This window comes from Anser brachyrhynchus (genome assembly GCF_964034855.1).
Source record: "Anser brachyrhynchus genome assembly, chromosome: 6".
Classification (NCBI taxonomy): domain Eukaryota; kingdom Metazoa; phylum Chordata; class Aves; order Anseriformes; family Anatidae; genus Anser; species Anser brachyrhynchus.
Window position 1 is genome coordinate 27009563 of NC_137700.1, and position 26351 is coordinate 27035913.

At 42.6% G+C, this 26351-nt stretch overlaps 2 protein-coding genes across 7 annotated transcripts; one reads left to right on the plus strand and one right to left on the minus strand.

The window, feature by feature from the left end:
* Window positions 1-1413: 1413 nt before the first annotated feature.
* On the plus strand, window positions 1414-14114 carry LOC308197081 (lysosomal acid lipase/cholesteryl ester hydrolase-like). The gene is made up of 10 exons (XM_080597008.1): window positions 1414-1514; window positions 5181-5319; window positions 6101-6215; window positions 6608-6806; window positions 7385-7494; window positions 8806-8942; window positions 9501-9641; window positions 11075-11146; window positions 12940-13008; window positions 13432-14114. The coding sequence occupies exons 2-10, from the start codon at window positions 5188-5190 to the stop codon at window positions 13663-13665; spliced, it is 1209 nt and encodes a 402-aa protein (XP_080453134.1). The 5' UTR covers window positions 1414-1514; window positions 5181-5187; the 3' UTR covers window positions 13666-14114.
* A 1144-nt stretch (window positions 14115-15258) lies between these two features.
* ANKRD22 (ankyrin repeat domain 22) lies at window positions 15259-24875 on the minus strand. Of its 6 annotated transcripts, none has more exons than XM_080597019.1 (7): window positions 24603-24875; window positions 23575-23680; window positions 19547-19738; window positions 18410-18517; window positions 18002-18079; window positions 16829-16927; window positions 15259-16144 (listed from the first exon to the last, which is right to left on the minus strand). In XM_080597019.1, exons 2-7 carry the CDS (start codon window positions 23593-23595, stop codon window positions 16067-16069), a joined length of 576 nt encoding a protein of 191 aa, XP_080453145.1. In that variant the 5' UTR covers window positions 23596-23680; window positions 24603-24875; the 3' UTR covers window positions 15259-16066. The 6 variants fall into 6 exon arrangements, with proteins under 6 accessions (XP_080453145.1, XP_080453142.1, XP_080453146.1 ...); XM_080597016.1 differs by having other exon boundaries at window positions 23575-23920; XM_080597020.1 differs by having other exon boundaries at window positions 24756-24774.
* Between the last annotated feature and the right edge of the window lie 1476 nt (window positions 24876-26351).

The following is a 26351-nucleotide window of genomic DNA, read 5'->3' on the forward strand; positions in this document are numbered from 1 at the left end:
GCTACTTCCTACCAGTGTTCATCCCCTTCCAGGAGAGCAGGGCTCCTGAGGCCTAACGGGTTATTGGGGAGACAAACACCATCGTTCCAAACATGCCCCCCTTACTCCTTCTTCATCCACAATTTTGTTGCTGATCATGGTGTCCTATGGCATGGGACATCCCTCTGGGCAGTCTGGGCCTGCTGTCCTGGTTCTGTCCCCTCCCAACTGGGTGCACCCCCAGCCTCCTCTCCAGCAGGGCAGCACCAGGGGCTGAAAAGTCCTTGTCTTAGTGTGAGCACTGCTCTGCTACAATTAAAACACTGGTGTGCTGTCGCCACTATTTTCATTAAAAATCCAAGACGCAGCATCATACAAGCCTCTATGAAGAAAACTAACCTTATCACAGCCCAAAGTGTGACAGTTCTGTGCTTTGCGTGTAGAGCAGAACCATTACTGTGGCTACTCTGACACCCCGTTCTTACATCACTCCTCTCCTTTCTCCACCACCCAGCGGCACCGTGTTATTTGCAGCCATGTTCCCGAGAACACATACCTTTCACCTGGTCTTCTTCTAAATGCTCATCAGTCCATGACAAAATACAAGTTCTCCCAAAGACATTTACGACTTAATTAGCTGAAGGGACTGGTGTTCAGGTAGGAGAAATCTACTTTGCAGCCTAGCTGCCTGGGGACACGGAACGTGTCCTTCTGGCCACGGCCACCAGGCCAATTTCAGTGAGCACTGAGCCCCTGGGCTGTCTGCAATTAACTCAGCGGTTAGGCAGAGGTCTCTAAGGACACTATGTTTTCAGAGTTCATGAAAATGGCTTAAGAGAAACTAGAACCCTTATTTGTTGCCCCCCCCCCCCCTTCCTCCCTGTGAGAAAGGTTATATGAAGTGTTCAAGCCTTCTTTGGCACCAGAGGATCCCTGCAGGAGCCATGTCAACTCTGAGAGACTAATCTAGAATAAGATGGGTATCAGGAGCAGTGGTGCTCACTGAAAAACAGATTTGGGAATGTGTGCACAGTGCTAAATTTAAAATTAACATAAATAAATGCAAAGCAGCAGCAGAAAGAGTGTTCTTGAGAGAGTATGTCGAGGGAAGCTGGACATTGCTTCCTCTTCATCCTAAAATATTACATTCAGAGCAGCCCCTGAGACGGGCGACAGTACAGGTCGAGGTCTGCCACAGCCTCGGGGAACTAGGACGCCCAGGTCTGTGTTAAATATCGTAACCACTGGTATGTAAGCAATTCTTAACCTCTCCTGCTCCATGGTTTTGTGAATTTAACTGGATGATCTTTTTCATCACAAAGATTTCCTCACTTCTGAAGCACTGCCAAATCAGCACTTAAACATGCTCTTCAATACATGCTGCCAACTCATGACACTCATTGCTGCTACCCTGAAGTGCTCATTGTGTTTTGACTTCCTTTTATTGGCATAGGTTTCTGCCAGTGAATCAGTCTGCTGGTGGAGACAGACAAGGAACTGCAGCAGAGGACACGAGTAAAGCAGTCAAAGCAGAGGTAAGTTGCTTGTACATGTATGATCATGGTCTCTTTCTCTGCTGCCTGTCTCCGTAAAGTTTTGCAGTCTTGGTTTTGTGTTGTTGCTTGTAAGAATAGACAGCTTATTTCCTCTCTGATCTGTTAGCCTATTGCCACGCATAGAAGTGCATGTCTGCTCAAGTTAGAAGACAAAGAAATTCAACCTGCACAAAAAGAAGAAAAAGTGCAAATATTTCATTTTTCTCTACTTGTTTTATTCAGTCTGAGAGCAAGGGAATGAAGGTCTGCAGCTGTGTGTGTAAATTGGATGTTCTGTTCTTGCAGTCCCATGCACACGTATGTTTTATTAGTAAGCCAGCAGACTCTCATATGCATTCAGTCATAGTTGCTGCTGTGGTTGGTGTGTGTATGCCTCACAGCCAATATGAAGTAAGTTTTATACTGCTTAAAGCACAAAGCTAGATGGTTAAGTTTCTGAAGTTTTATAACTTAGTTTCAGCAAATCTTAAAAGTCCCTAAAGAACTTTCAAGGGCATTTCTCTCTCTGACCCTTTTTCCTTCTATGTATGTTTTTTATGAGTTTACCAAGTCCAATATTTCCTTATGACTTCATTTCTCTCAATAAAAATGGCTGTTGAAAGCTCCTAACTATAAGTCTTTGCTCCTGAAGCTTAAGGGAGCACTGGCCTGCCAAGATTGATGTTACTTAGCCTGCTGTATCTGATTTAAAAGGTGAATACCTGGAAGTCTGTGAGTTATGCCAGCTAAGCTAGGTGATAATAGAGTGCACTGAGAAAAGTTTGCCCTAACAAACCCAAAGTAATTTAGCCTCTACATTGCCTCAGCTAGTCTTGCTAGTGATTTGAAAGCAAGCTGAGACATTAGCAAAATGCTTTATTCCCTCTTGCACAGAGAGGGAGACATTTTATTCCCATTAGAACAGAGCAAAATGGCAAAAAACAGAAAAGAGTGTTGTGCTGACTCAGTGTGTAGCTGGGAGGCTTCCTGTTTGGACAACAAAAATTAAGAAGTATTTCACATATAAAGAGAATTGAATGGTGTTTGTTTTGATGTGAAGTTTAAAGCTTTGGGTGTTTCCAAACTCTGCTTCATTCCAGTTGTTTGATGACTCAGGAGGTTTGGCTTCTTTCAATTTGTTCACTGAAATTTAAAGGTTAAACTGAAGATTAGAAAAAAAGACAAAATTCCTTCTCCTATATGGAGATTCAGAGAGTGCTTGGGTACCTCACCCTCACACCCACAGATCCTGATCACCTTCCTCATTACTTGCCAGGGAGTACTCTCTTATCTTCCCTTGATCGACAGCTCCATTTCCCAGTCCAAATAAACATCACAGTGGCACGTCTTGCCGTAGCAGATGTCTTACGCTAGAAGCAGACTCCAGAAATGTGACTGAATGAGGACCTCTGTCCTTCACTAAAAATTGGATTCTCTGTGTTTAGTGGACCTACCAATGCGTGGTTTCAAAAGGACTTGTTTCCCAAGACTGCTTAACTTCCTAATGCAACCTGTAATTCAGACAGGCCTCCTATGAAATTCCCTCACAAACCCTCCTGACCAGCCACGCATGCTGTGGCTACTTTGGAGCTGTATGAATGCTGATTAGCTGGCTAGTTTACCCGTGCTGACTGCTCAGCTGGTTGCAGAACATGTCACGGCTGCCTTCCCCCCAGCTGGGCACGAACCCCCCTGAACAGTCCTTCCCCAGCAAACAGTTCTCAGGAGTTCCTGGTAGCCCCACTACTTTGCAGGCTTGTGTTGAACTTGACAGAAACTGACATCAAAAGTTAATAGCAGGATGGACAGAAAGGTGAGCTAGGATAAACACCCCTCAGTCACAGAAGCATGCCCTGTTCTGAGGAAACCCGGCCTACAGGAGCAGCAATGTCCCCAGTCATTACTGGTGAGGCAGTCCCACAAGAAGCCTTGACGAGCTGAAACATTACATTGCATTACTCATCCCTTTTGTCCCAGGGAATCTGTTGCTGAACTTTTGATAGCCTGCCTGACCTTTAAGATTGTTATCTACAAGCAGAATGGTTGCTACTTTTCTCTTCCCAGCCCTCATTCTCTCCTCACACAGGCAGGCGCAGCACACAATAATAATTAGGTGTGTAAGGGCATTTCCAGAAAGTGTAAGCCCAATTGTAAGCTTCATGGATGAATCATTTTTGTACAGTTCTTTGTGTTAGAAAGAAAATTCCTATCCTACCTCCTTGCAGCTCTCTTGTAGGTAAGGAGCACTGTATGCAATAGCACTTCTCTTGCTATTTTCTTGCAGTTTTAACTCATAGTCACACACTCAGTAGCCTCCTATGGCATATAACATGCTCTTTCCTTTTCTGGGGAACTTTAGAAACAAAATTTGCATGATGACAGAAAGGTCAGGGAGGCTCATAGATTGCAGTGTTCCTATACTTATTGACTCAGTTCTGGGGAAAAAAATGACTAAGCCCTGGAATCTTATCTATGGTAGGAGGTATCAACATAATCTGGCACTAGATAGACTGTACCCTCTAATTCCTATTCGGAAAAATTCCCATGTGATCATCAGTGGGCCCAGGAAAGAGCAAGGTGTCACCTCCCCATGACAAGAGCTGCAATGACAGCTCTTTCAAAGAGAGAAAGGATACAGGCCCGTGGCAACATGCAGGCAGTCTCCATTGTTTACTGCTCTAAAAAGAATCATTCCACAGTTTCTCAGTGGTGACAGGCATCAGTTTCAAGAGAGATACCTTGGGCTCAGAAGTAGCAGAAGCACAAACGCAGTTATCTGGAGATAGCAGAGGAGGCTCTTGGATGAAGAGGGCAGCAAAGGGCTGGTGAAGATGCCTACGGGGATGATAAATGGAGACCTGGATGAGCCAGTGTCAGCTTGAAAGGAAAGGTTGACTGGGAACTGACTCACGAGGCTTTTTGGTGGCCACACATGGTCATCTTTTTAGCACCGTCACCTCAGAGGAACTAATTTCCAGCAGAACTGTAACATGGTCTGGGGCAGATCATCCATGGTGAAAGCACAAGCTGGCACTGGTCTGGTGCAAGTGTGTTCCCCTAAGCCTTTTATGTTAACACACATCCTCTCTGAGCCTCTGAATCACTCCTGGCCCCTACGTAACCCTTCACCATCTTCCCTGGCTGATCTCTCACCCTAGCACGCTGCTGATCAGCACCAGGAATGGCACTGCATCTGACGGAGGAGGGGACAGGTGGAAAGAGAGCCCTCAGCAAACCTCCGCCACCTCATTCCTGAACAAAGGGATTATCCTCTCACTCTCCTGCTGGCAGAGGAGCGGAGGCACATATAGGCAGCCAGTCTGGGCGATAGTCATCCCAGGTGCCCGTGCTTCCATGTCAAGCTTCTGCTTGACTCAGTGCAGGAGCTGGCCATGCCTACCAACCACCATTCACTTGTCCTCTACAACATGCTCAGGCATATTCTCAGGTGGTGTCCCCAGGTGTTTCCCTCCACCATTCTGCAACTGTCCCTGTCACACAGTGCGGTCTGTAGACAGTCCCTCCTCACACAGGTATGTGTTTCTGTCAGCCCCTTGGCGAACACCCGGGGCAACCTCCAAGAGACTCCCCACCTGGGTCTCCCTGTGGAATTCCCCAGCTCTCCCTTCCCACAGCAAACGCACGTGCCTCTGCTCTTTCACGCAGCCCCGAGATGTGGTGCCTCCTCGTGCTGCTCTGCTCCCAGGGAGCTGCCTTTTCAGCAGGGTTCACAGCACCCTTCACTCTCGGCTCAGAGGGAACACAGCACATGAAGCACCGCAACCCTGAAGACTTTATGAACGTTGTAAGTTGTGGCACTTTCTCTGCCTTTCTTTTAAAGTGTCTCTCACAATACTGCCACCACGGTACCGAGTCTAACAGCCCATGTGAGGAGGTTTCAAGAAGGGTCCCCTCCTGGTCGCCCATTTTCCCAACCTGCCTCTTTCAAAGCCACTGCATTAGGGTCAGGACTGCTGTGACCAGGTCGGGATGGGCCAGGGCCAGATGGGAACCTTGTACATCGCACCGGGACAGACACAGCACGGGAGCAGTGTGCCGGCTGCCACTTTTGGCTCAGAGGCCAAGCAACTCCCCAGAACCTGCTGAAGGGCACTGGAGATCCGGGCTGCTGAATTTTAACCCCAGCAGCAGGACTCAGCTTTAGACTGTGGCCAGAGCACACAGAGCTCAGTCCTGCCTATACCAAACTGAACAACATGCTTTCCCTGCCTGCATCATGTATCTGAACCTAACAGGTGCACGATGAATACAATGTGGGCTATACTTAAAACTGTGACTTTCTTATAAAATCATCTTTCTTAACAATGTCTTGTAACAACCTGTTTGCTCAGGATGGTGGCAGGAGAAGCTGAACCCCTTCTTAGAGCAGTAGATTCTCACAACACAAAGTAATCAGGACCCCTTGCTCTGACTCACAGAACTGGCAAAATTAGGTGTAGGTGGTCTCATCAGGTCCTTCAGGACAAGAGCTCCACACTTGGTTGCCTTGCCTGCATGTTCAGCTTGTTTATGCTCCAAAAGAGGATGGCTTTTATGTTAACACGCTCTTCTTTGGCTTCCCACAGAGTGAAATTATCAGATATCACGGATACCCCTGCGAGGAATATGAAGTTACCACCGAGGATGGATACATACTTGCTGTTTTCAGAATTCCCAGTGGGAGGAACATGCAAAATACAGGTGTGACACGGTTATAGGACATAAGGAAGGTCTGAGATCCAACTCCTACGTGAATCAGGATACTCTCTTCCACATGCTGTTCTGCCTTCAGCATTTCTCAGCTGTAGATAGCTGGTTTCAATGTAGGACCTGTACATTGGCTATCTAGCACAGAGGTAGGTGGGGACTAGCCACCTCATTACATTTTTTTGTCTGTCATTCCTGTCATTAAATGGTTAAACTGCTTGCATGGGACAAATCCTTAGGTTTTCTCACCCAATATCTATACATAGTTCTCCTGGGAGCTTCCATAAGCAGGAAAGGTTTAAAGCCTCTCAAACTAAACCCTGCGCTCCAATCTTAAACTGACATTAACTACTGCTCCAATATGAGAATACTTTCATTTTTTCCAGGGCAAAAGCCTGCAGTCTTCCTACAGCATGCTTTTCTAGGAGACGCCACCCACTGGATTTCTTACCTGCCCAACAACAGCCTAGGCTTCATCCTTGCAGATGCCGGTTATGATGTCTGGTTGGGAAACAGCCGAGGGAACACTTGGTCTTCAAAACACAAGACCCTTAAAACCAGCCAGAAAGAGTTCTGGCAGTTCAGGTACTCTGTGAATGGGGAATTATTCAAGACAGAAAGTCCAAGGGAACTAGATAGCTTCAGCCTAATGGGTATTTTACTTAAAACATCATCAGAACAGGGTCCGCACAAGCCAAGGACAATAAAGATCAAGACCAAAAAGTATGGTCAGTAGTAGTTGTGGTTGGGAGCACTGGCTGATGAAGAGATTTCAGACACTGGGAACTGAAAGGGGATGCTGAGAAAAAGGGAGACAGCTCTGTGAGAAGGAAGGCAAGCTGGAACAGGCTGATCAGCCCTGTCTAGAAATCTCTGATCTCTCATGGCTTAAGTCAACCAAGAGAGAAATGTGTTTTGTAACCCCTGCTAGTGAAAGCACTGATTAAATTCACTTCCCCAAGGGCCACATATGACAGACAAAATTTGCTCCTCCTCTGCAGAGAGCCTTAGGCATCAGGCAACCTGTCAGTACAGCTGCATCCTTCTGTCCCCTTCTCATCTTTGAATGGGTCCTGCCCAGTGCAACGAACAAGACTGACATTCAGTAACACACACTGCAATAGCCAAACAATCTGCCAGCTTTTTGTGTTTCTCCCCTGTAGCTTTGATGAAATGGGTAAATATGATATTCCAGCAGAGCTGTACTTCATCATGAATAAAACTGGACAGAAGGATGTATACTATGTTGGTCACTCCGAAGGCACCGCATCAGGTAAGGTCAGCACATTTATGGTTCACAATCGTTCGCGTTCCCATCTGATCAGGAGGCGAGTCTCCCCACTGCCTCACCAGTTGTTCTTGTTTGTGGAGAAGTGCCTTCTGAGCGGAGAGCTGCAAAATATGTGAAACTTTTCTAAAAACAGCTTTGGTTACCATTAATAAGCAAATAAATCTAATAGTAGATCTAAACATTATTTAACCTTTTAAATAATTAGAGACACAGTAGCCTTACTGGGTACTCCAAGTACTGGCACCGGGCACTTTTCTGAAATTTTCAGCAATGGGAATTTTTATTAAGTTCATCTTTTCTACTAAGGCATACAATTATTTTCCCTGTGAAGTGTAAGGAAAAACTAATAAGAAAAAACTGCACATAAATGCAAAATTTCAAATAAGAGAAAACAAGTAAAAAGAACCTCCACATTACTAAGTTGTATGACTTATTGCCAATCCTATAATTAAAAGCACAGTTCATGAGTGCATATATAACTGGCCACATTACTGTTTAAAAACACATTGTCAGAGACTGAAAATTAGAAAATAAAAAGTATTAATAACTTGTTTTCCCCTAGTGCCAACCTTCAGCATTAACCAGCTTTGTAGTTTTTGAATGCAACTTTCTTTCAGCACCAGGTAAAAGTTCCTAATGTTTATGGTTTATGTGCAAGATCCATGAATGAACATTGAGTAGAAATGATCAACTGCCCATTCATTAGTGTTAACTGCCTGGAAAAAGAAAAGAAAATGTGGAAAAACCATATATTGTGAAATCTCCAGGCCTTTTCTTTCTTTTCCTCTCATAAGAGAATTTAAAGACTCTGATGGCAAAACAAACTTACCATTCATGCTTTCTTCAGCTGCCTTTGATGCAATCAGTTGAAAATGCTTAAAGTTCCCAGTATTCTGCGTGGTATTCTACTGCCCCATGGAAGCACAAACATACATAGCCCTTTAGAGACTATAATATGAAAAAAAAAAAAAAACATTTTTAAATGATAGCTTTGTGAGAAAATCTGATTTTATCACAGAAACCTCCTTGTCATGTCACCTGCAAAAACTGGATAAAAGCAATGTCCAGATATGCTGTCAACCTCAGGATGAACTCTGCTTCCCAAATAAAATTCATTTCAGGATTTAGCATCAACACTTGCCTTAGCTAAAACACACAGCAAAGACAAACAGACAACAGATGACGGGCTGCAAATCTAGTCTCACTTCTTGTTTGCTACCTACTGCTTATTTGTTTATTTTTGCCTGTGGAAGATGTCTTCACTAACTCAGGTTCTCTCTTCTATGTTTGTAGGCTTTATAGCATTTTCTACATATCCTGAGCTGGCTGAAAGGGTAAAAGTGTTCTTTGCTCTTGGCCCAGTAACCACCTGCACGCATGCTACAAGCCCTCTGATGAAGGTAGCAAATCTTCCTCCAGCACTGCTCAGGGTATGTGTTTCTTCCTCCTCAGAGGCCCCTTTCAGGGTTCCTCAACCTGAGCCAAAGTGGTTCCAAAGGGGTGAGATGCTTGGGATGAACAGAGTGCTCTTGAAAAATCTCTTCTGAAACTCTGGGGGGGAGCACTGGAGAACAGGAAGATGGGGCTTGCAGCAGCAGGTTCCAGTGAAGCAGGAGACTTGTGAAACTGTCTCGTCATAGGACTCTTGCTGTTAACTAACATCTTGCTGGCCTTGTGCAGGAGGAACTAAAACAGAGTTGGAATAACAGCCATGATGATCTCAGACTTCAGAAATGAGTGAGCACTAAGGTCACTACACTAGAAATGGAAGGATTGTTTCCTCCAGGACTGAAGACAGTAATGAGTCAGGAAGGACATGTGGTGCACTACGGGGAAGAAGACGTTTTAAGGCGTACTGGGAGGGCAAGCTGTTTCAGAAATCTCTGACTATAGAGTTAAGAGGCAAGAATATTAGCAACAGTTTCCTGCATAAAATGCTCCTGTAACAAGAAAAAAAAAAAAAGTGTTGCACTTTTCCCTTCCCTCAGTTAACACTTGGCTGGAAAGGAACCATGCACCAGATTGGATTTATGAAAGCACCTGTGACGGAGTTCTGTACAAACATGGATAAGTTTTGTGGACAAATACTCTGTTATATAGCTGGGGGCAACGTGCAAAATCTGAACACGGTATGTATATGCAACAACACCTAGTCAAAGTAAACTAAAGGCATTTTGGAAATTGCATTTTCCACTCCATCCTTAACTAATAATTGTCACACATGTAAGTGTACATAAAACAACAGTTCTCAGCAGGCTGAGGGAATGCAGGACATTGTGTGAACAGTGCCAAATAGGACTAGACCTAATGATGGGACCAAAAACCAGGCATACTCCAACCCCAGAAAGAAAGGACTGAATTCAGTCTGGAGCTATACTGCATATGTCCCTAGCTGTGTCCTCTTTTAGAGCCAATCTGACCAGATTTTGGTCATACACAGATGCTCTTCAAAAAGAGACAGTGGATGATGGAGTCAGATTTCGGTGTTCTTCCTCAGCACACAGACACCACGGTCTTCTGAACCCTGGAATAATTACAAGACAGGAAAAGCTCCGCTTCTCTTCCCATACTTTAGACTGCTTGCATTAGAACTTGGTCCCAAAGAACTACCCTAAGGAGCACGTCCCATTTTGCTGTCCTCAGAACTAGGCCCGACGGTTTAGTCCACAACACAGAGGGCTACAGAAATGCCTCGCCTGTGCCTGAGGAGCACAGCACAATGGGATTCACAAGGACTAGTGCATCAGTCAGGGGGACAGGACAGAGAGTTGGCCCTATACTTGCCCACGTATGGATTCTGTAGTCTTAAATCCCCTTTACAGAGGCCAAAGTATGCAGAAGCTGGCCTGTGCAATGCTTATTATTAAAATATCTCTGAAGACTGGGGCCCATTTTTCTCCATCTGTGACGACTTGTAAAAGCACATATGGGAAAGCAATGAGACTCAAAGGTTTAATGCAAAAGCAGTTAAAGGCATAACAGCCTTTTTGAACAACAGATTTAAACCTTTTAGGATCTTTCTTGACTTGCGTTAAGTCACCAACCAGCTTCTCAGGGCAAGATAACAAGCCTGAGGAGGAACCTGAGGGGATGGAGTTAGAACATCCCCTCAAGAGAACTATAAAAATGCAGGCAGAAGAAAAGGCAGTCTGTGTTTTGTAAGCTGGCTTCTTTAGCACCAGGAGAAAAGTGAAGAGAAAAACAAACCTTCAAAGACTTATGCCTGTGGGGGGGTTAACGTAAGGTGAGGATTCTACTTAGAAAGGACAGGAAGTTTTTTTCCTGCCATTGAGGAACCACATGATTCCACAGTGGCACTATCTTCATGAACAGAGACGCTCTCATGAGAAAGCTCTGCATGCGGATGTGTACCATTAATCAGCTATTCCTAAGTCTGCCTATCAGTTTTCTGTTTGATATTGATATGAGGATGATGTTGATTTGAGTATCCTATTAAAACTGGGCTTTAACACAGCAGCAGTATGTTGCTCAGGTCCTTCACAGCTTTATTCTGTCACAACACTGAACCCTTGCCTTTATAACACTTCTGCTTTCTCTCCAGAGTCGAACAGATGCTTTGGTAGCACATTCCCCAGCTGGGACATCAGTACAGAACATTATTCACTGGCATCAGGTATAACTGTGTACTGACATAAGCAGACTCGTACTGCTGCTTTTTATGCAACTGACAGCCTACAGGGAAGTCCAGAGGTGGTGGTTCTGGGAAATTGCCCAACACAGTGCCGTAAGCAGCTGCCACCAAGGAAGCACTGCTTCCCATGGCTCACCAGACCATTACCCACATTGTCCCTTTTGTATCAGACCTTTCTGCATGTTAGGGTCTAGTGGCTTCCAGCCTTCAGCTTCATTTGTGAAGACAGTTGCCTCGAAAGCTGCAGAGGAGCACTCGAGCACAGTTGAGGCACTTGGCAGGCAGTAGGAAGATAGCGGAAACGTGAGCAGCCAGGGGATGAGCCAGAACAAAGTGATCCAGGTTAAAGCTTTTCTCCCAGAAGGTTAATTGCAGTCTGGATCACCTCCCAAAGCCAGTTAACCACACAAGTGCTTCTGCTGGCACAACGGGAAAGTGGGGGAACTGCATTATAATGCTCCAGTACATGACAAGCAAAACTTGTTCCCAACAGTCAGGTTTTTAGAAAATCCTCTTAGCCACTCATGCCAGTGTCCATTTCCTGGATTCCAATTCCTTAAAGGTGGGCTTCTACTTATACACTGGCAGATCTGAGCTCTTTTCTGCTCATCCTCTGAATTAGACCAGGGCAAAAAAGATCCAGAGCAGAAGCACATCACTGCATGCCTCCAAGGTAACTCACATGCTGAGTCATGATCCATCTGCATATATCCTATAGACAGATCCCCCATTTCTGCAGACATTATGGTGTAAAATATCTGTGTGCTCCTCTGACAAAAATCCCTGACAGTAGGTCACTTGGGATATATCCACCCAGAGCCAGGAAATGAGGACAAACCATTGACAGTCAGTGGCTTTGCAGCCTATTTTGCCAACCTCTAACAAGGTCAAGTGGTTAGAAAGTAAACACAGATACTATAGTAAATACGGATACTATAGAAGAAAACAGCAAAAGCAATGATATACCAAGTATATTTCTAGCACATCCCCAACCACTTAAGCCTTGAAGTCAAGATTTTCTAAACCACAAAATCCAAGTGAGATACTGGCATTCTCTCACCATGTATTACACAGTCACTCACAAATGAAATTACATGTTAGGTTTGTGGAAAAATAAAATAAAATAACAATAAAAACACAACAGATATGTATACACTTCTTCACTCCTCAGTCCTACAGGGCATATGGCATGTATTGTAGACAAGAGAAGCTCAAAAGGCCATGCCATGTGTCTAATGTCCCACCTCAAAACTGCTGTCAGAGCACAACTTACATATAGCCAAATTCTCTAACAATTACAGAGCCACTGAAAATGTGACCGGTACTACCAGCAGACCAGACACTGCTGACACACAAAACAACAGGGTGTGGGAGGAGAAATCATACGTTACACTAGATAACCAGTAAGAGCCCTGACAGGCACTAGACAGCCTGGCCCTCCTGCCAAGGTGAAAACTGAGCACAACTCCACATCACAAACGGGGACCCCACCTTAGTTAATTTAGACAAACAGCACTTTAAAAACAAAACACAACAAGGGTGGCAGCTGAGGATCAGGAGAGAATGTTAGCAAGGGCAAAGGCAATAAAGCCTCTCGTCCTATCACCCATCCTCAGTACCTGTGGAAGCCTGCAGCTGGAGGAAGGGGTGGGAGGAAGCCAAAATGCTCTGTCTGAGCCTTGGGTCAATCACAGGGAGGAAAATACCTCCTGCACTCTGCTCTGTCTCTTAACAATACACTTTCATTTTATCTGTCCTTGTTAAAACATTCACAGATAGCACATGCAGACCGATTCCAGGCTTATGACTATGGTTTGAAGGAAAACATGAAGAAATACAACCAGGTAAGGCAATATGGTTAAGTCACAAGTCACAATAAGTCACAGACATAACAACTAAGACCAACTGTTGCCCCAGCAAAAATTAAAGAAGTACCCATGTTAAGTATGCACATGAATAAGCTCCACAGTCGTTCCCTGATAAACTCCCGTATGCCCACCTCTGAAGAGCATGAGCAGGTGTCAAACTCCAGGACAACTTGTAGCCATGCATTTCAGAAAGGTCTATAAATATGATGGATCACTCCCTTCCAAGGGAGGTAGGGACCGGGGCTAGGGAAATAAACGTAACAGAGGGGCAGCTTGATCCTTGCAGTTTTCCTGTAGCGAGTGCAGAAGGGAAACAGAGAGATGCCTGCACAGCATCCTTTCTCTAAACACAGCTTCTAATATAACAGCATGCACTCAGATCTTCTCCCTTTCTTGCAGCCTACTCCTCCTGTATACAACATAGAGAGGATAAGCACACCCATTGCTGTTTGGAGTGGCGGACAAGACAAATTTGCAGGTCCAAAAGACATTGCAAAGCTACTTTCTCAGATTACTAATCTCTGTTACTATAAGCACTTTCCTGAGTGGGGACATCTTGATTTCATCTGGGGCCTTGATGCGACTGAGAGAATGTATCGGAAAATCATTGAACTAATGATAAAATATCTTTGAAACCACACGTAGAGTGTTGATCCATTTAGTATAAACCTCCAAAAATTTTATTTGGTGATAAGGGTGATGCCTGGGGAAGAGAGAAACACACAGACATACATAATGAATACCACTATAGGTGTTCACATGTATTTGTTTGTTCCTTGCTTTCCACAAAGTTTGAGGTTTTACATGATGTCATTGTTACCAGCGTCTTCTTAAGAAGGTTAATGTGTACGGGAATGAAAACTGAAAACAGATATTTGGGCATACTCTTCAGGGAGCACTTAATTTGGACAGCTTTTATTTGTACAAGACTGATTTTCCTAAGACTAAACACTGTTGTTGTCTTGTGTATCTTATGTACCCCACAGCCCCATTATCCCATGAAGACACAAAAAGGGGATTTGCTCATCTGTCTGTCAAAGGACAACTCACCTTTGTTTAAATTAAATCATTTATCCACTTGACAGAGAGCTTGGCTTTTTTTTTTCCCCTCTTTTTCCCTCTTCATGTTTACCAACGTTGTCGTGACCAACAAGATTATTTTCACTCATAAGAGTCTGAGCAGACAATCAATGACTTCCAAATATCAGAAAAATTGTGTCAGCCTTTTCTTTTCGGACTCATCCAAGTTTTCTCCTGCCCTCAATGCCCACACATCACCCAAGGGTTTGTTCATACACTCTAAACACCCCAATAACAGAGACCACAGGTGGCAGTTGAGGAATGAAGAGATGCAGATGCATCAGGCAAACTGCACTCCAAGCAATACAGCTTCCACCCCATATAGTATTCTTGACACTATCAGTTGAGTTGCTGAAAGCACTCTGGGCTTTCGGCTTTGACTTTTACATAATCGTATGTCTTGATCATTCTTTGTTCACAAAATTTCTTCGGTATAGGAAAACAGTCAACAGTTTTCCCTTCCAGCCCAAAGAGATAGCAGCTAAATTCATACTAAATCCATGCTATCCAAACAAGTGCCTCACATCTACTGACCCACAAGTTGATCTGGTAGATACTGTCCCCAGGCTATACCCAAAATGGTATAGCCATTATATTCATATTATATATAGCTATAGGCTCAGACAGGGTAGTTTATTTCCCAGGTGTTTCTGTGTGAGGCCTTGAGCCCATATTGCTCAAACAAGACCCTCTGCAGCTGGAGTCAGTATCCAATAGGACAAGTACACTAAAAAATACATCTGCTTTCTGCAACACAGAAAACACATGCTAACTTGCCCATACACCTAGTCTAGAGACCATTAGCAGTGTTGATCATGGCACCTATCTCCCAAACTTATGACAGCTTACAGAAAATGGTCAAAACTGCCAATAAAAACAAAGATCCATTAGACCAAGGAAGCAAGATACAGCAGTGTTTGAAAGGAGAGATTCCCCTTTACTAGTGCGTTATTAAATCACAAAGTGCCAGGCAACATTAACAAATTGCTTACGACTGCTGGTTTTCTACTGCCTTCATGTATGCAGGAAAAGAAACATTAATTTATTATTATTGTTTTGGTATGTGCATCCTCTGCTGTATGCACCACTTTTAAAAGCATACTGCCCTGTCTAGTCCCCTGGGAATGACACATCTGGCTCCCATCATCAGCATTTCACTTATTGATTTATTTTTCTATTAGTAAACTGTTTATATTGGAAAGGTAGTCAGTCTAGACACTTGCTTCTCTTCTGAGACTAACATATTTTCATTGTTATTTACTAATGCATTAAAGCAACCTGGGAACTGGCTATGGTTGTGGACTTCAACAACTTAATCTCTTCTTGCTGTTTCTTATCTGAGAAAATAGAAGATAAACCTTCCCTCACAGCAACATAGTGAGAATTAAGGTGTGTGAAACTTGTAGCAGAGATGGAAGGAAGTAGAATAGAGAGGTCTGTTTGACAAGTCACTTCCATTGTTGGAAGAGAAATACTAAGAGGTAGGGTGTCAGACCTTGCATAAGCTGCTGTGGTATACTGTTCAGTTGTCAAGCATATCCCCTAAAGAACCAGTAACACACACTAAGGGATATTTTATTACTCCATCAGCTGCCAATCATCATGTGCAATGTTTAGGTTTACAGAAGTCTTACCATTGACTTGCTTGTCTGTGCAAGTCAGGCAGTAAAACTGGGGGAGCAGAAGGGAAGGGCAATATTTTGACCACTATTGTAATCATTCACAGCTTAGTAGAAGCAAATGAACGCCTTCCAACCCACACAGCCTTGGGGGTACTGACAAGTCTCATAAAAAACAGTCAAAGTCTGCAGCAAAAACAGGTCGTTTTGGACCGAAACTCTATCAAGTACCAGACCACAGCCCTCTGCAGGACTCCTGAAGTTGTCAGAGGTGGATTGCCAGATGGGGTAATTTTCTGCATGTTCAAGAGTCCTTGATAGCATCCCATCCGGCACTAGGAAGTTTTCCTTAGCATGCTTTCAATGTTGCTGAACTGTAATCTTCTTGCAATATCTAAAGGAGTCTCCCCATCCTGAAAGAAACAGATGAAATACATTGTAATATGATAAATACAAACATAGCAGGTCTAATACTACTCTTGCTAAAGTCAAGGACAGAGTCTTTGCCCCCGCTTAGGTAGTGATAGCCAATCCACTGTTTCTTGGGGCTAATGTCCAAAGACACTGCAGAGCTGATTTCAAGATCTATATGGACAAAAGTTCGCTCGTCTCAGCTGAGCAGTACAGGTACTACCAGGTCAATATCTCTTGGGACAACATTCGAGCTTCTTTGAGAGCATCAGCAGCTTGACTTAGCCCCTTTCAGAAGAATGGTGCTCAACAAAGCACCTAGGAGAGCTCTTAACACTTCCCTGCAGCCTGCATCTTAGGAACAAATGTAGCACAGCTATGAGTTAAGCAGAGGTATTCTAAAGACAGCTACGAGATCTGCCAATCCAGTGAACATCTAGGCAGTTTTGAATAGAAGAAATCTGACAGTGAAGAATGTGGACTTCAAAGTTGCTCTTGCCAATGAAGGCAAAGGGGCAAATATTGTATTATACCCCCACAGCAAACAAGTCTGATGCCAAGAAGCTGTGCGCCTTTTGTTGTCATTTTTTGGTTTGTTTTTTTTAACTGCTGTACGCCAACCGAGGCCTACAACATAATTATTCACCCTCTTGATAAGGAAATAGTTATTAACTCCATTGTCTTACCTGATTCTTTACAGAAGCATCTGCATTAGCTTCAAGCAGCAGAGGAATGACTGCCTGGTTTTTCATTTCACAAGCATAGTGAAGGGCTGTGCTACCGGACTGAAGGGAAACAGTAGCAGAAGAATTTTAGTTTTATCACTTCTTTAGCAGATCTTTGTTAAGTGCTACTATCAATTTCACTCTATGCCTTATCATTTTTCCCCTAACAACTAGATGCATAAAAAACGTCTCATTTCCCAATGCACAACACAGTAAAATACGTTCTCATAAGAGCAACAGGAAAAAAAAAAATCATTCCTCTCCCCTGATGTAGCTGCTAAAACAAGTCTGATACCTTTTATCAGGAAGCCAATAGTTCTTTACTTATTTCAAAGGATTCCATAATCTTTAGCTCAACAACTATGCCTTAAGTTTGAGCAAACAGTATTGCTTAAGTGTTTTATAATTTGGTTGCTGGTGAAATTGTGGTTTCTCCTTTTCTACCTTAGAGGAGAGGAGCTCTTTGCCACACCCAAGTAGACTAGTCAACACAGACATTACACATGGTAGATCAATGCACTCTGAAGACCAAGAAAAGACACAGGGTCTAGCACTGGGGCATGACCTTTGCCCATAAATCTACTCCAGTCCAAGAACTCATAAATAGTGAAACTCAGACCCTTATATTACTGGAATCTTTATAGAATCCGGTATTTAATACATCAGTATTTCAACCCAGCTGGCCTGGATACTCTTCTAAGAGACTTTGGTCAGAAATGGACTGACAAAGTTAAAAAACACAGAAAATCATTCCCTCCAGGGGTACATATCACAGCAGTCAAGAAGCTAAAAGTCAATTATAATAGCCTAAAGTAAAAGTGCACATCTAAAAACATCACGTTGGTTTTTAGATGCTGTGTTTGTAACAACTGTCATTCTGGCTCTAAAGCTAAGAAAATAATAAGCTTGATCAGAAAGCTGCACTGAGCTGTCAGCGGAGAATTAGTTGTGTACATTACAAAACTCCTGCCAAAGTGTCAATGTGAAACATTGAATCTTCCTCTTACATCAAAATCAGTTCAGTCCCTGGTCCTACTCTGAAAGCAGTATTTTATACCCTGAAGAATCTGAAGTTTGCTTTTAGTAACATTGTATGCATATGAGCCATATTTACATTTGCATAAACCCACTTACAAAGTCTGTAGCATTAACATCAGCTCCAGCTCTAAGCAACATCTTGATCAGGTTTTCATTCTGCTTAGTTTTTGAGATCTGTTTGGTGCAAGGAAAAGAATAACACAGTGAGACAGTTCATCTGCATACACTATTAAGTAGCTGTTGGCTAGATACTGTTTTTCCTAATAAATAAATAAATAAATAAATGTCTGGCTTCTGCAAATGCCAAACTTATGCAGTGATACAATTCTGCCCCTTCAACAGCTACGCTTGTAGCAAAAACACTGCTTCTTCCATTGCTCTCCATCAGTCCTTGCTTCAAAAAGAGCATTCTGTAAGCATTCCTGGCCTAAAATATCACAATAAGAAAGGTTATAAGGGGAAATGTAAAGACATAGAGGCTTTTCTGCTTTCCTCCAGACTCACCATGAGAAGATATCCAATAAGCAAAACTGGCATGAGGATTATGATGAGCACATAGTCAAGGAAGGTAAACCGTTTTCTCACAGCATAATGCAGACAAGTGCGGTCCTTCTAAATACAAAATAACTCTGATTAGTATCAGATTCACTGATCTGATTATATCTGTTTAATATTGACAATACTAGATCCTTTTATATTTCACAATCTTTCCCTCCCCCAGGTTATCTACTATAAATAGTTCTCTGATTTTCAAGCAGAAACTGGCACATGCGTTTTGCTTCCTTCAAGTGGCAGCACATTTAACTCATAAAGACACATGAAAACTGGGCTCCACGTGAAAGAAGGATGTGGGATCCAAAGGATTCCAAAAGTACGTCTGCAAACTTGACTGCAGAGGGAAAGACAGAAGAGTGTAAATCTCTACCCCTACCTAGCAGGTTAAATCATCAGGAAGAGTCCCCACAGCTCATTTTTACAGAGGTTTGGTTACTGAATTATTACTATATGGACTTATAAGAGCTTATGTCACATAGAGATACAGAGGAAGTAGCAAGACCCCCAGCAGACTCTCAGTGAGAATAGAGTTTCAAAATCTTTGAATATTGCATGTACCAAAGCTAGTAAAGGGCAGAGCTGTTGACTTGGGTGTTAAAGAACACTCATGTTAAACACCCTACAGTTCCTCAAACTGGAGGCTGACAAACTAGGTTATGGTGTTACATCATGGCCCAAAATGGACAGGCTGTCCTTCAGACCTTCCTTTTTACTAGGGAGAATAAAAAGACAGAGGAACAGAAGGAACAGAAATAAGATGGAGTGCAGGACAAATGCAAATTGCTGCAGGCAATATTGGGCCAAATATTGGGGACTGGGGATGCCATGCAGTATTACCTAAACTGGGAACATAGAACAAATTTTAGGTTTGCAATGTTTATTGTATCCTGTGTACATTGGCAAGTCAGGAAAATAAATGAGGAGATAAAAAGAAACATAAAGGTTTATTGAATTACAATTTGGGGGTTAGACATGCCTCAGCTGGAAACAAAAGTAAGGTTTGGAAGAACTGCCAATGTTCCCACACATGTACTCCAAGAGTCTTAAAGAGCAGTCAGTGCAAAGGGTGAGTCTGTGGCCACTTACATTGTTTCTGAGGTTGACATCAGCATTTCGTTTTAGAAGATAGCTAACTATTCTGTTGTTTCCCTGTTTGCATGCACAAATTAAAGGGGTATCTCCACCGAAGCTGTCCTGGATATTCACGTAATTGCTGTTTTTATCCAAAAGGAGCTGAACTTCATTGAAATCATTATTATATGCTGCCTGGCAAATGGGCTGAAAAGAAAAGATAATATTCATCAACCAACATGATTCACAAGACATTTGTACTGTCCATACTGGCTTTCTACTTGCACATCATACAAAACTGCCAAGCACTTCTGACAGAGGTTGTAATTCTAGGCGACTTCCAGAAGATGGTGGTAAGAGATGACACACAGCAACTGAAGCTGAGAATAACAGGAGTGCTATGAGTTTCTTGTAGCCTAACACAGCCCAACAGTGGGAAGTCTGGCAGACTGGTAACATTTGAAGTTCTCCATTCAAAAAGAAAAGAGTTTTCTTTCTTTTCTTTCTTCCTCTGTACTGAGGTTCTTCATCATTTTCCAAGACAGGGCATTTCTAAATATCACCAGCAGTTTTTCCTTCTCATCTTCCCTTTATCACAGTCTAAATATGCTACAAGATCTAGCCCTGAACACTGAGCCACTTCCCCACCCTCTCCAGTTCTTAGCTTAATTTTTCTCACATTAAAAACATTCACCTTATTTATATTTTCAGACAGATCTTTTCTTTAAATATTACCTGCAGTTTTTCTTTCTTATCCTTTATCATTTTATTTATTATTTATCATTTATTAATGATTATTTATTAATAATAATCTTAATTATTTCTTATCCTTTATCACAGTCTAAACAAAGAGCACTGAGGCAACTACAGAGTTCTGACAATGTTACATACAGACAATAGATTCCATGTGAAACCCTAGAAAACACATTTCATTTCATGTCTACAGAAAAGCAAGGAGACTATAAGTCAGGAAGCCCTCACCCAGATTTCCACAGTGTTAGAAGCCTGTCTCAGTAGTGGTGCAGCTAAACAACCAGCTTCTGATTCATGTTATGGATACTCTATTACTGTTAGCCATCCATCATGCACAAGAGGGAAAGAAACTTACAAGATACATACTCAGAGCAACTGGGAGGCAGTATCAGAAGAATCCAAGATTCACAACTCGGACTGAGACTGACTCAGCTGTGGAGAAGTGCAGGACTATGACAGCAGAAGTCTCAAATAGCTGTTGCCCTTGCCCAGAAGGGTATAACAGCCAGGAGAAGCCTCACAGTTTCCCTTGTCATAGATGCACTGCCAACTGGAGGACAGATATAAGTCTATGGCCTCTCCTTAGGCACACGAGATACTAAGGCCAGTGCTCCCAGAGAGAAAGAGAGGGGAAAAAAAAAAAAAAAGAACTGAGGAAAATATCAGTGAGAACTGAGCTCACAGTTTCTGGAGAGGTTTGCAGTCCACAGCTCTCACCTACACCACATTACTTGTCAGCTCCCAGTGACCTGAGCACCCCAGAGAGCTCAGCAGAGGCCTAGCCCTGCTCCTCGGTGTAGCAGAGGAGACGGGGCTTTACACCCAGTACAAACAAGAGCTCCAGGTCTGAAAGGCAGGGAGCAGGACCAAGAATTTGAGCTTAGGTAAAGACGAAGCGAGCACCTCTTTGAATGGTCTTGCAGCAAAGCCCCTCGCCTCTGCTCTCACCCTCCTGCAGCACCACCTACACTGACACAAGCTGCACACCAGAACCCAGCAGCACAATGCTGCACAAAACATACAATAGAAGGGATGGAGAAGACAGAATCCCAACACCAAACTCATCCCACCCTCACCAGTGGTGCCCTTTCCCTGCTGCAGAATCGGGGCTAACCAGGAACTACCTCAGACCCTCCATGGACAGAGCACACGGCTCTGCCCGACTGAAGAAAGCAAAGGGCAGGCGCTGGGAACCGTGCTGTGTGGGAGATGAAAAAGGGGGACCTGGCAGCTCTTCAAAACCTGGCTGTGTGGATACAAGGCTGAGAGCAAGCTCACTCGGCTTGGGAGCAGCCACCGAGGGGCACTCAAGGACATCGACATCTCCAGAGAGCCTTCCCGTGCTCTGCTGGAAGAACCAGCCCCAGACACAATGCTGTGCAAGAGCCTACCTGTGTGGTTATTATGAAATCTGGTGTTGAGGATTATACGTGGCAATGACTGATGGTCACCCAAGTCAGGTGTTCAAAGAAAAGCTGAATATGGACTTTTAAGCAAAAGCTCTATAGCTAGATCAGAATATCTCGTTACACAAACACATTTTACGAGCCCTTTAGAAGAGGATTTCATTGTTCAGTATCTGAGGCTACAGGAAAGGTGAGAAGTAGTCATAGGACAGACAAGGATGTCTAAAATCACTCAGTACAAGATCACCAGATAAGGGGTGAAAGTAAAAATGTCAGATAGAAGGACAACGCCTCTATGGAATTGTTTATTTGTAGAATCAATTATGGGCCATATGTCTGAAATCAGGACCTGGTAATTTGCTCAGATTCAGATGAGTTGCTACATCTGAATTTCCTGGCTTGTTTTTGGAGCTTCTTGTATTTTCCTCTGCTTAGATTTGCTGAGGTAGTGGTAAGCCACCAGATATTCAGCAAATTCTACCAAACATGAGATAGAAGTGTGAGGCAAAGCACTAAGGACAAAGCATTCAGCCATTAGAGAAGAAGCTAAAGGTAAAGCTGGTCTTGCAACCGGGACAACAATTTCAGGTGATAATTGCCTTCTCCTTCAAGAACTGCAAGGGATTGCCAAAGTTACATCAGACACCAGCTGTTCAGACAAAAATGGAGTCACTTCATAACATCCAGATATTCTGAATCAATCCACAGTCTTCCTGTGTGCTAAAATTCATGCAAAGGCATGCTACAAACTAAACAGGAAAGTCTAAATCATATTCAGGATGTTGAGGAATATACTATCATCTCTTCCATACTTCGCAGCAAATAAAACTTGGACTTTCTTATTTGCACTTCTGTAGATTTTTATCAGGTGTAAATGAACCCTATTTTACCAAGCAAATTACCTTTCACTCAAAAAAAATTACAGGAAGGACACCAAACCATATGAAATTATTAATTAATAAGCATGGAAGATAGAGACAGCATTTGAACATTCTCTAAACACCACTTTAATTCAGCTAGAGGACTGGTTTCTTGTACAATACTATCTCAGAGTAGTAGAACTGGAAAGAGGAAACAAATACTTTCAGAATAAGACTCAATCTACTCAGCCTATCAACATACGAATGCACAGATTCAAGCTTTCTATAATACTGAAAGAGGAGATGATGTTTAATTTCATTGAATAGCCTTTTAAAAATAAAAGGGTGGCTTTCAGCATCAAAATGTAACCTTTTAAAGGAACAGCCATGTGATGTTATCTCCAGAAAAAGAAACAGCAGTACAACTCACCGTATTCACGACCAAAAAGAACTGAAACCTTTGTTTGTTTCCAAGTGTACAAATGGAAAGGTTATAAAACAACTAGGAAGTCTAGGTAGCACCTATGCTGAAATTCAGAGTTGTGCTAAATGGACGATAGTCTGACGATAAACCCATAAAGATAAGAGCTAGTTTTATTTATTTATTTTTTTAATCACATTCCTAAAGCAGTCCTGGGGCAGGGGGTTTCCTTAGGTACTACCTTTATTATTTGTATTCAGCATAAGCCGAGGAGTCTGCTTGCAGTCCTTAATTACACAGTGCTCAGAATCTCTCTGATATTAACATAGAACAGCAAAAAAATGTTGAACAAACACATACTTTCTCTGTGAAGTCACAACAGTTACACTGGTTACTGCACTTTCTTTGCTCCTACAAACAGCACTTCTGCAATTTGTAATAGCCAAAGCACAGCATTTCCAAAGGAAAAGAACTTCCATGGTTTCAAGCCTGTGTATGTGAGGACGTAAAAGGAAAAAAAAAAAAAAAAAAACAACAACATAGAACTACCGTATATCCACAGCTTCAATAGCTTCAGTTACTGTGCAGAAAATAGTCACGTACCTCTGAATAGAGTATTCCCATGCCTATTCTTCACTGCTTGAGTTCTTTCTTGTTCACCAGCCCAACAAGTTAACCTCACTTGAAATGCTCTTGAGCTCGTTTGAATCTGGTTAATATTTAATTTAAAACATAGCTATCTTGCTTTCTTAAGCTACATTTCCTTTAAGTGCTTTCTACGTGGTAGCATGAAACAATTGTCCTCAGAAACCCAACCCAGTGAGGTAAACGTGAGAACAGCAGCTTACGGGAGACTGACAGAACAAGTTACAACAGAGAGAAGCATTTTCCTTTGTTATTTCTGCAATAACAGCCTCTGGTTGCCTAAAAAGGAAGGCAGCAAAACAGACTGGGGGGGTGGGGAAAGAAAAAGAGAAGAAAATTTCACTAGTGAAGAAAGGGAGGGGGAAAAAAGAAAAGGTAAGAGAACTAAACTTGGAAACAAGTAACTGAGAACAGTAGCTAGTTTGCCAGTCAATTGACTTCCCACTTACATGTGTCTCAAACCCTCTGCAAGAACACGTCAGACATCTACCAGGAAATATCCCACACCTTTGATGAGAGTTCCAGGTGTAATTAACTTCAGTCTCTTATTAAACACACCAGCCCATTTCATCACCATCTGCTCACTCATTTCTTCCTAGCCCAGCCCAAACAATGAACATGACTCATGTTTAGGCTGCTAATTTTACACATTAAATGCAGTACAGCTTCCTTGGGAAGAGACTTATTCTCAATGCCTCCGTTCTGCCTGAGCATTCATGGTTCTAAGGATAAGATGATGAACATTTCTGTATTATGCTCAGCCTGAGTAGGATATGTATATTTTAAGTGTATAAGACACTCCAAAATCTCTTTTCCCTTTATACTTGGAACCCACTACATGTCCTCTATTTCCAAGTTCTAAAACAGATTCGTGCAACTGCCCATCTTAAATCCAAGCCATCTGCCTTACATTTGAGAACTTTTATTACTGCACAATTTTCATATTTATTCTCCAGTTTGGTGGGCAGACGTATAAAACTACTTACACTTGCTCTATCCTTCCCTGGTTAAAGCTGGATATCTCCACTGACTAGTGGCAGTTTGCTGGCACCAATTCTAACCATTTCAATGGCTGCTTACTGGAAGAAAATTAGGTTGGATTGGAACAGAAACACACAGTACACCTAACTGCGACAAACCTCACTAATATCCTCCCAATGAATTGATCAGAGGAGTAACACCTCAGAAGTAAAAGGTATTCCTTGTCAGTATTTTGTCATGTCCAGATCCTAAGGAATGGGCATTCTCCAACATCAGCTGGCAAGGTTGTTGGAATTTATAGACTACATCTCATTTAAAGAAGGCTTAAATCACTCAGCTGTTTCATATTGGGAACAACCTTAGTAAATTACTTAATTCTCTCCTAACACCAATATACAAACTTATGGTAGTAAGGTGGTTTTGGCTGAGATAAAATTCACTTTCTTCATAGTAGTTTTACGGTGCTGAGATTTGGATTTGTGATGAAAATGGTGTTGACAACACACCGATGTTTGAGCTACTGCTGGGCAGTGCTTACACAGCCTCACAGCCTTTTCTGTTTGTCATGCTGCCCTACCAGCAAGCGGTCTGGGGATGCACAAGAAGCTCGGAGGGGATACAGCCAGGACAACTGACCCCAAGTGACCAAAGGGATATTCCATGCCATACAACATCACATCCAGCAATAACAGATAGGAAAAAGAAGGAGGAGTGTTGGGGGACTTTTGGAGTTACAGCTTTTGGCTTCCCAAGTAAACATTACGTGTGATGGAGCTCTGCTTTACTGGAAATGGTTAAATAACATCTGCCTGCCAGTGGGAAGCAGTGAATGAACTTCTTATTTTTCTTTTTTTTTTTTTTTTTTAAATGATCTTCTGAACTCTTACTCTTCTGATTCTCTCCCCAGTCCCACCACGGAGAATGAGCAAGTGGCGGTGTGGGGCTTTGCTGTCTACCAAAGATAACCCACAACAAAAGGAAAAGATTTTTTTAAGAAAAAACTAACAAACCATTCTTCAAATAACACAGAGATAGCTTCAGGCATCACCTTTCCCCAGACAGTGTAAATTACCATTTAATCCAGTGTCACATCTCTGGCCCTCTTGTAAATTATTGAAGTGCTATTGCGGTCAGAGTTTTAGCTGGAAAAGAGATAAGCAGCCCAACCAAGATGAGATATGAGTTATGGAAATTCATGTAGTCACAGGTTCAGTTCTGCTAGATATACATCCTTGGTGTTCTTTAATGTGATTATAAATGAAGATTTGAATCCTGACTGTTTTAATCTTTTTGTTGTTGTTGTTGAATAAGTTGTTTTTCTGCAAAAGATGCCAAGACTGAGTGGATGGGTGAACTGGGAGCTATTTAGTCTGTGTACTTCCAGAAAGAATTTACAATACTTGAAAAGTTTTCTGTGAGCCAGAATTGAACTAGGAATTTATCAGAAGGGCTTTCACCTAAGAAAAGATAAGGGAAACTTTTTTTTCAGGAAATATCGATAACTCTTCAGAACAGCACCTTCAAAATAGGCGAAAAAGATTGCTTGTCTCATAATTCCCAAGCACTATAGATGACATTGCTCTAAGTGGCATGATTTACACTACTCTCAGGAAAGAAATATGTTCCCTCCTGCCATTGTGTGTGCAGAACGGCTTTAAGAAACTTGTACTCCTCGGGAACACAATTCTCTAACAGTCAGTGACTGGAGAAGAAAAATATCCACCCTTTACACCTCCCCTCACAAGACTGTCACC

Excerpts from the sequence above, each read along its gene's own strand:
- LOC308197081 (XM_080597008.1), top strand. The coding sequence starts at position 5,188 with ATGTGGTGCCTCCTCGTGCTGCTCTGCTCCCAGGGAGCTGCCTTTTCA. Across the intron at positions 6,807-7,384 it reads AAAGAGTTCTGGCAGTTCAG|CTTTGATGAAATGGGTAAAT; the intron begins GTACTCTGTGAA and ends TCTCCCCTGTAG. Across the intron at positions 9,642-11,074 it reads ACGTGCAAAATCTGAACACG|AGTCGAACAGATGCTTTGGT; the intron begins GTATGTATATGC and ends CTTTCTCTCCAG.
- ANKRD22 (XM_080597015.1), bottom strand. The coding sequence starts at position 19,762 with ATGAATATTATCTTTTCTTTTCAGCCCATTTGCCAGGCAGCATATAAT. Across the intron at positions 18,080-18,409 it reads TTATTGGATATCTTCTCATG|ATCTCAAAAACTAAGCAGAA; the intron begins GTGAGTCTGGAG and ends TGCACCAAACAG. Across the intron at positions 16,928-18,001 it reads ATGTTAATGCTACAGACTTT|TCCGGTAGCACAGCCCTTCA; the intron begins GTAAGTGGGTTT and ends GTTTCCCTTCAG.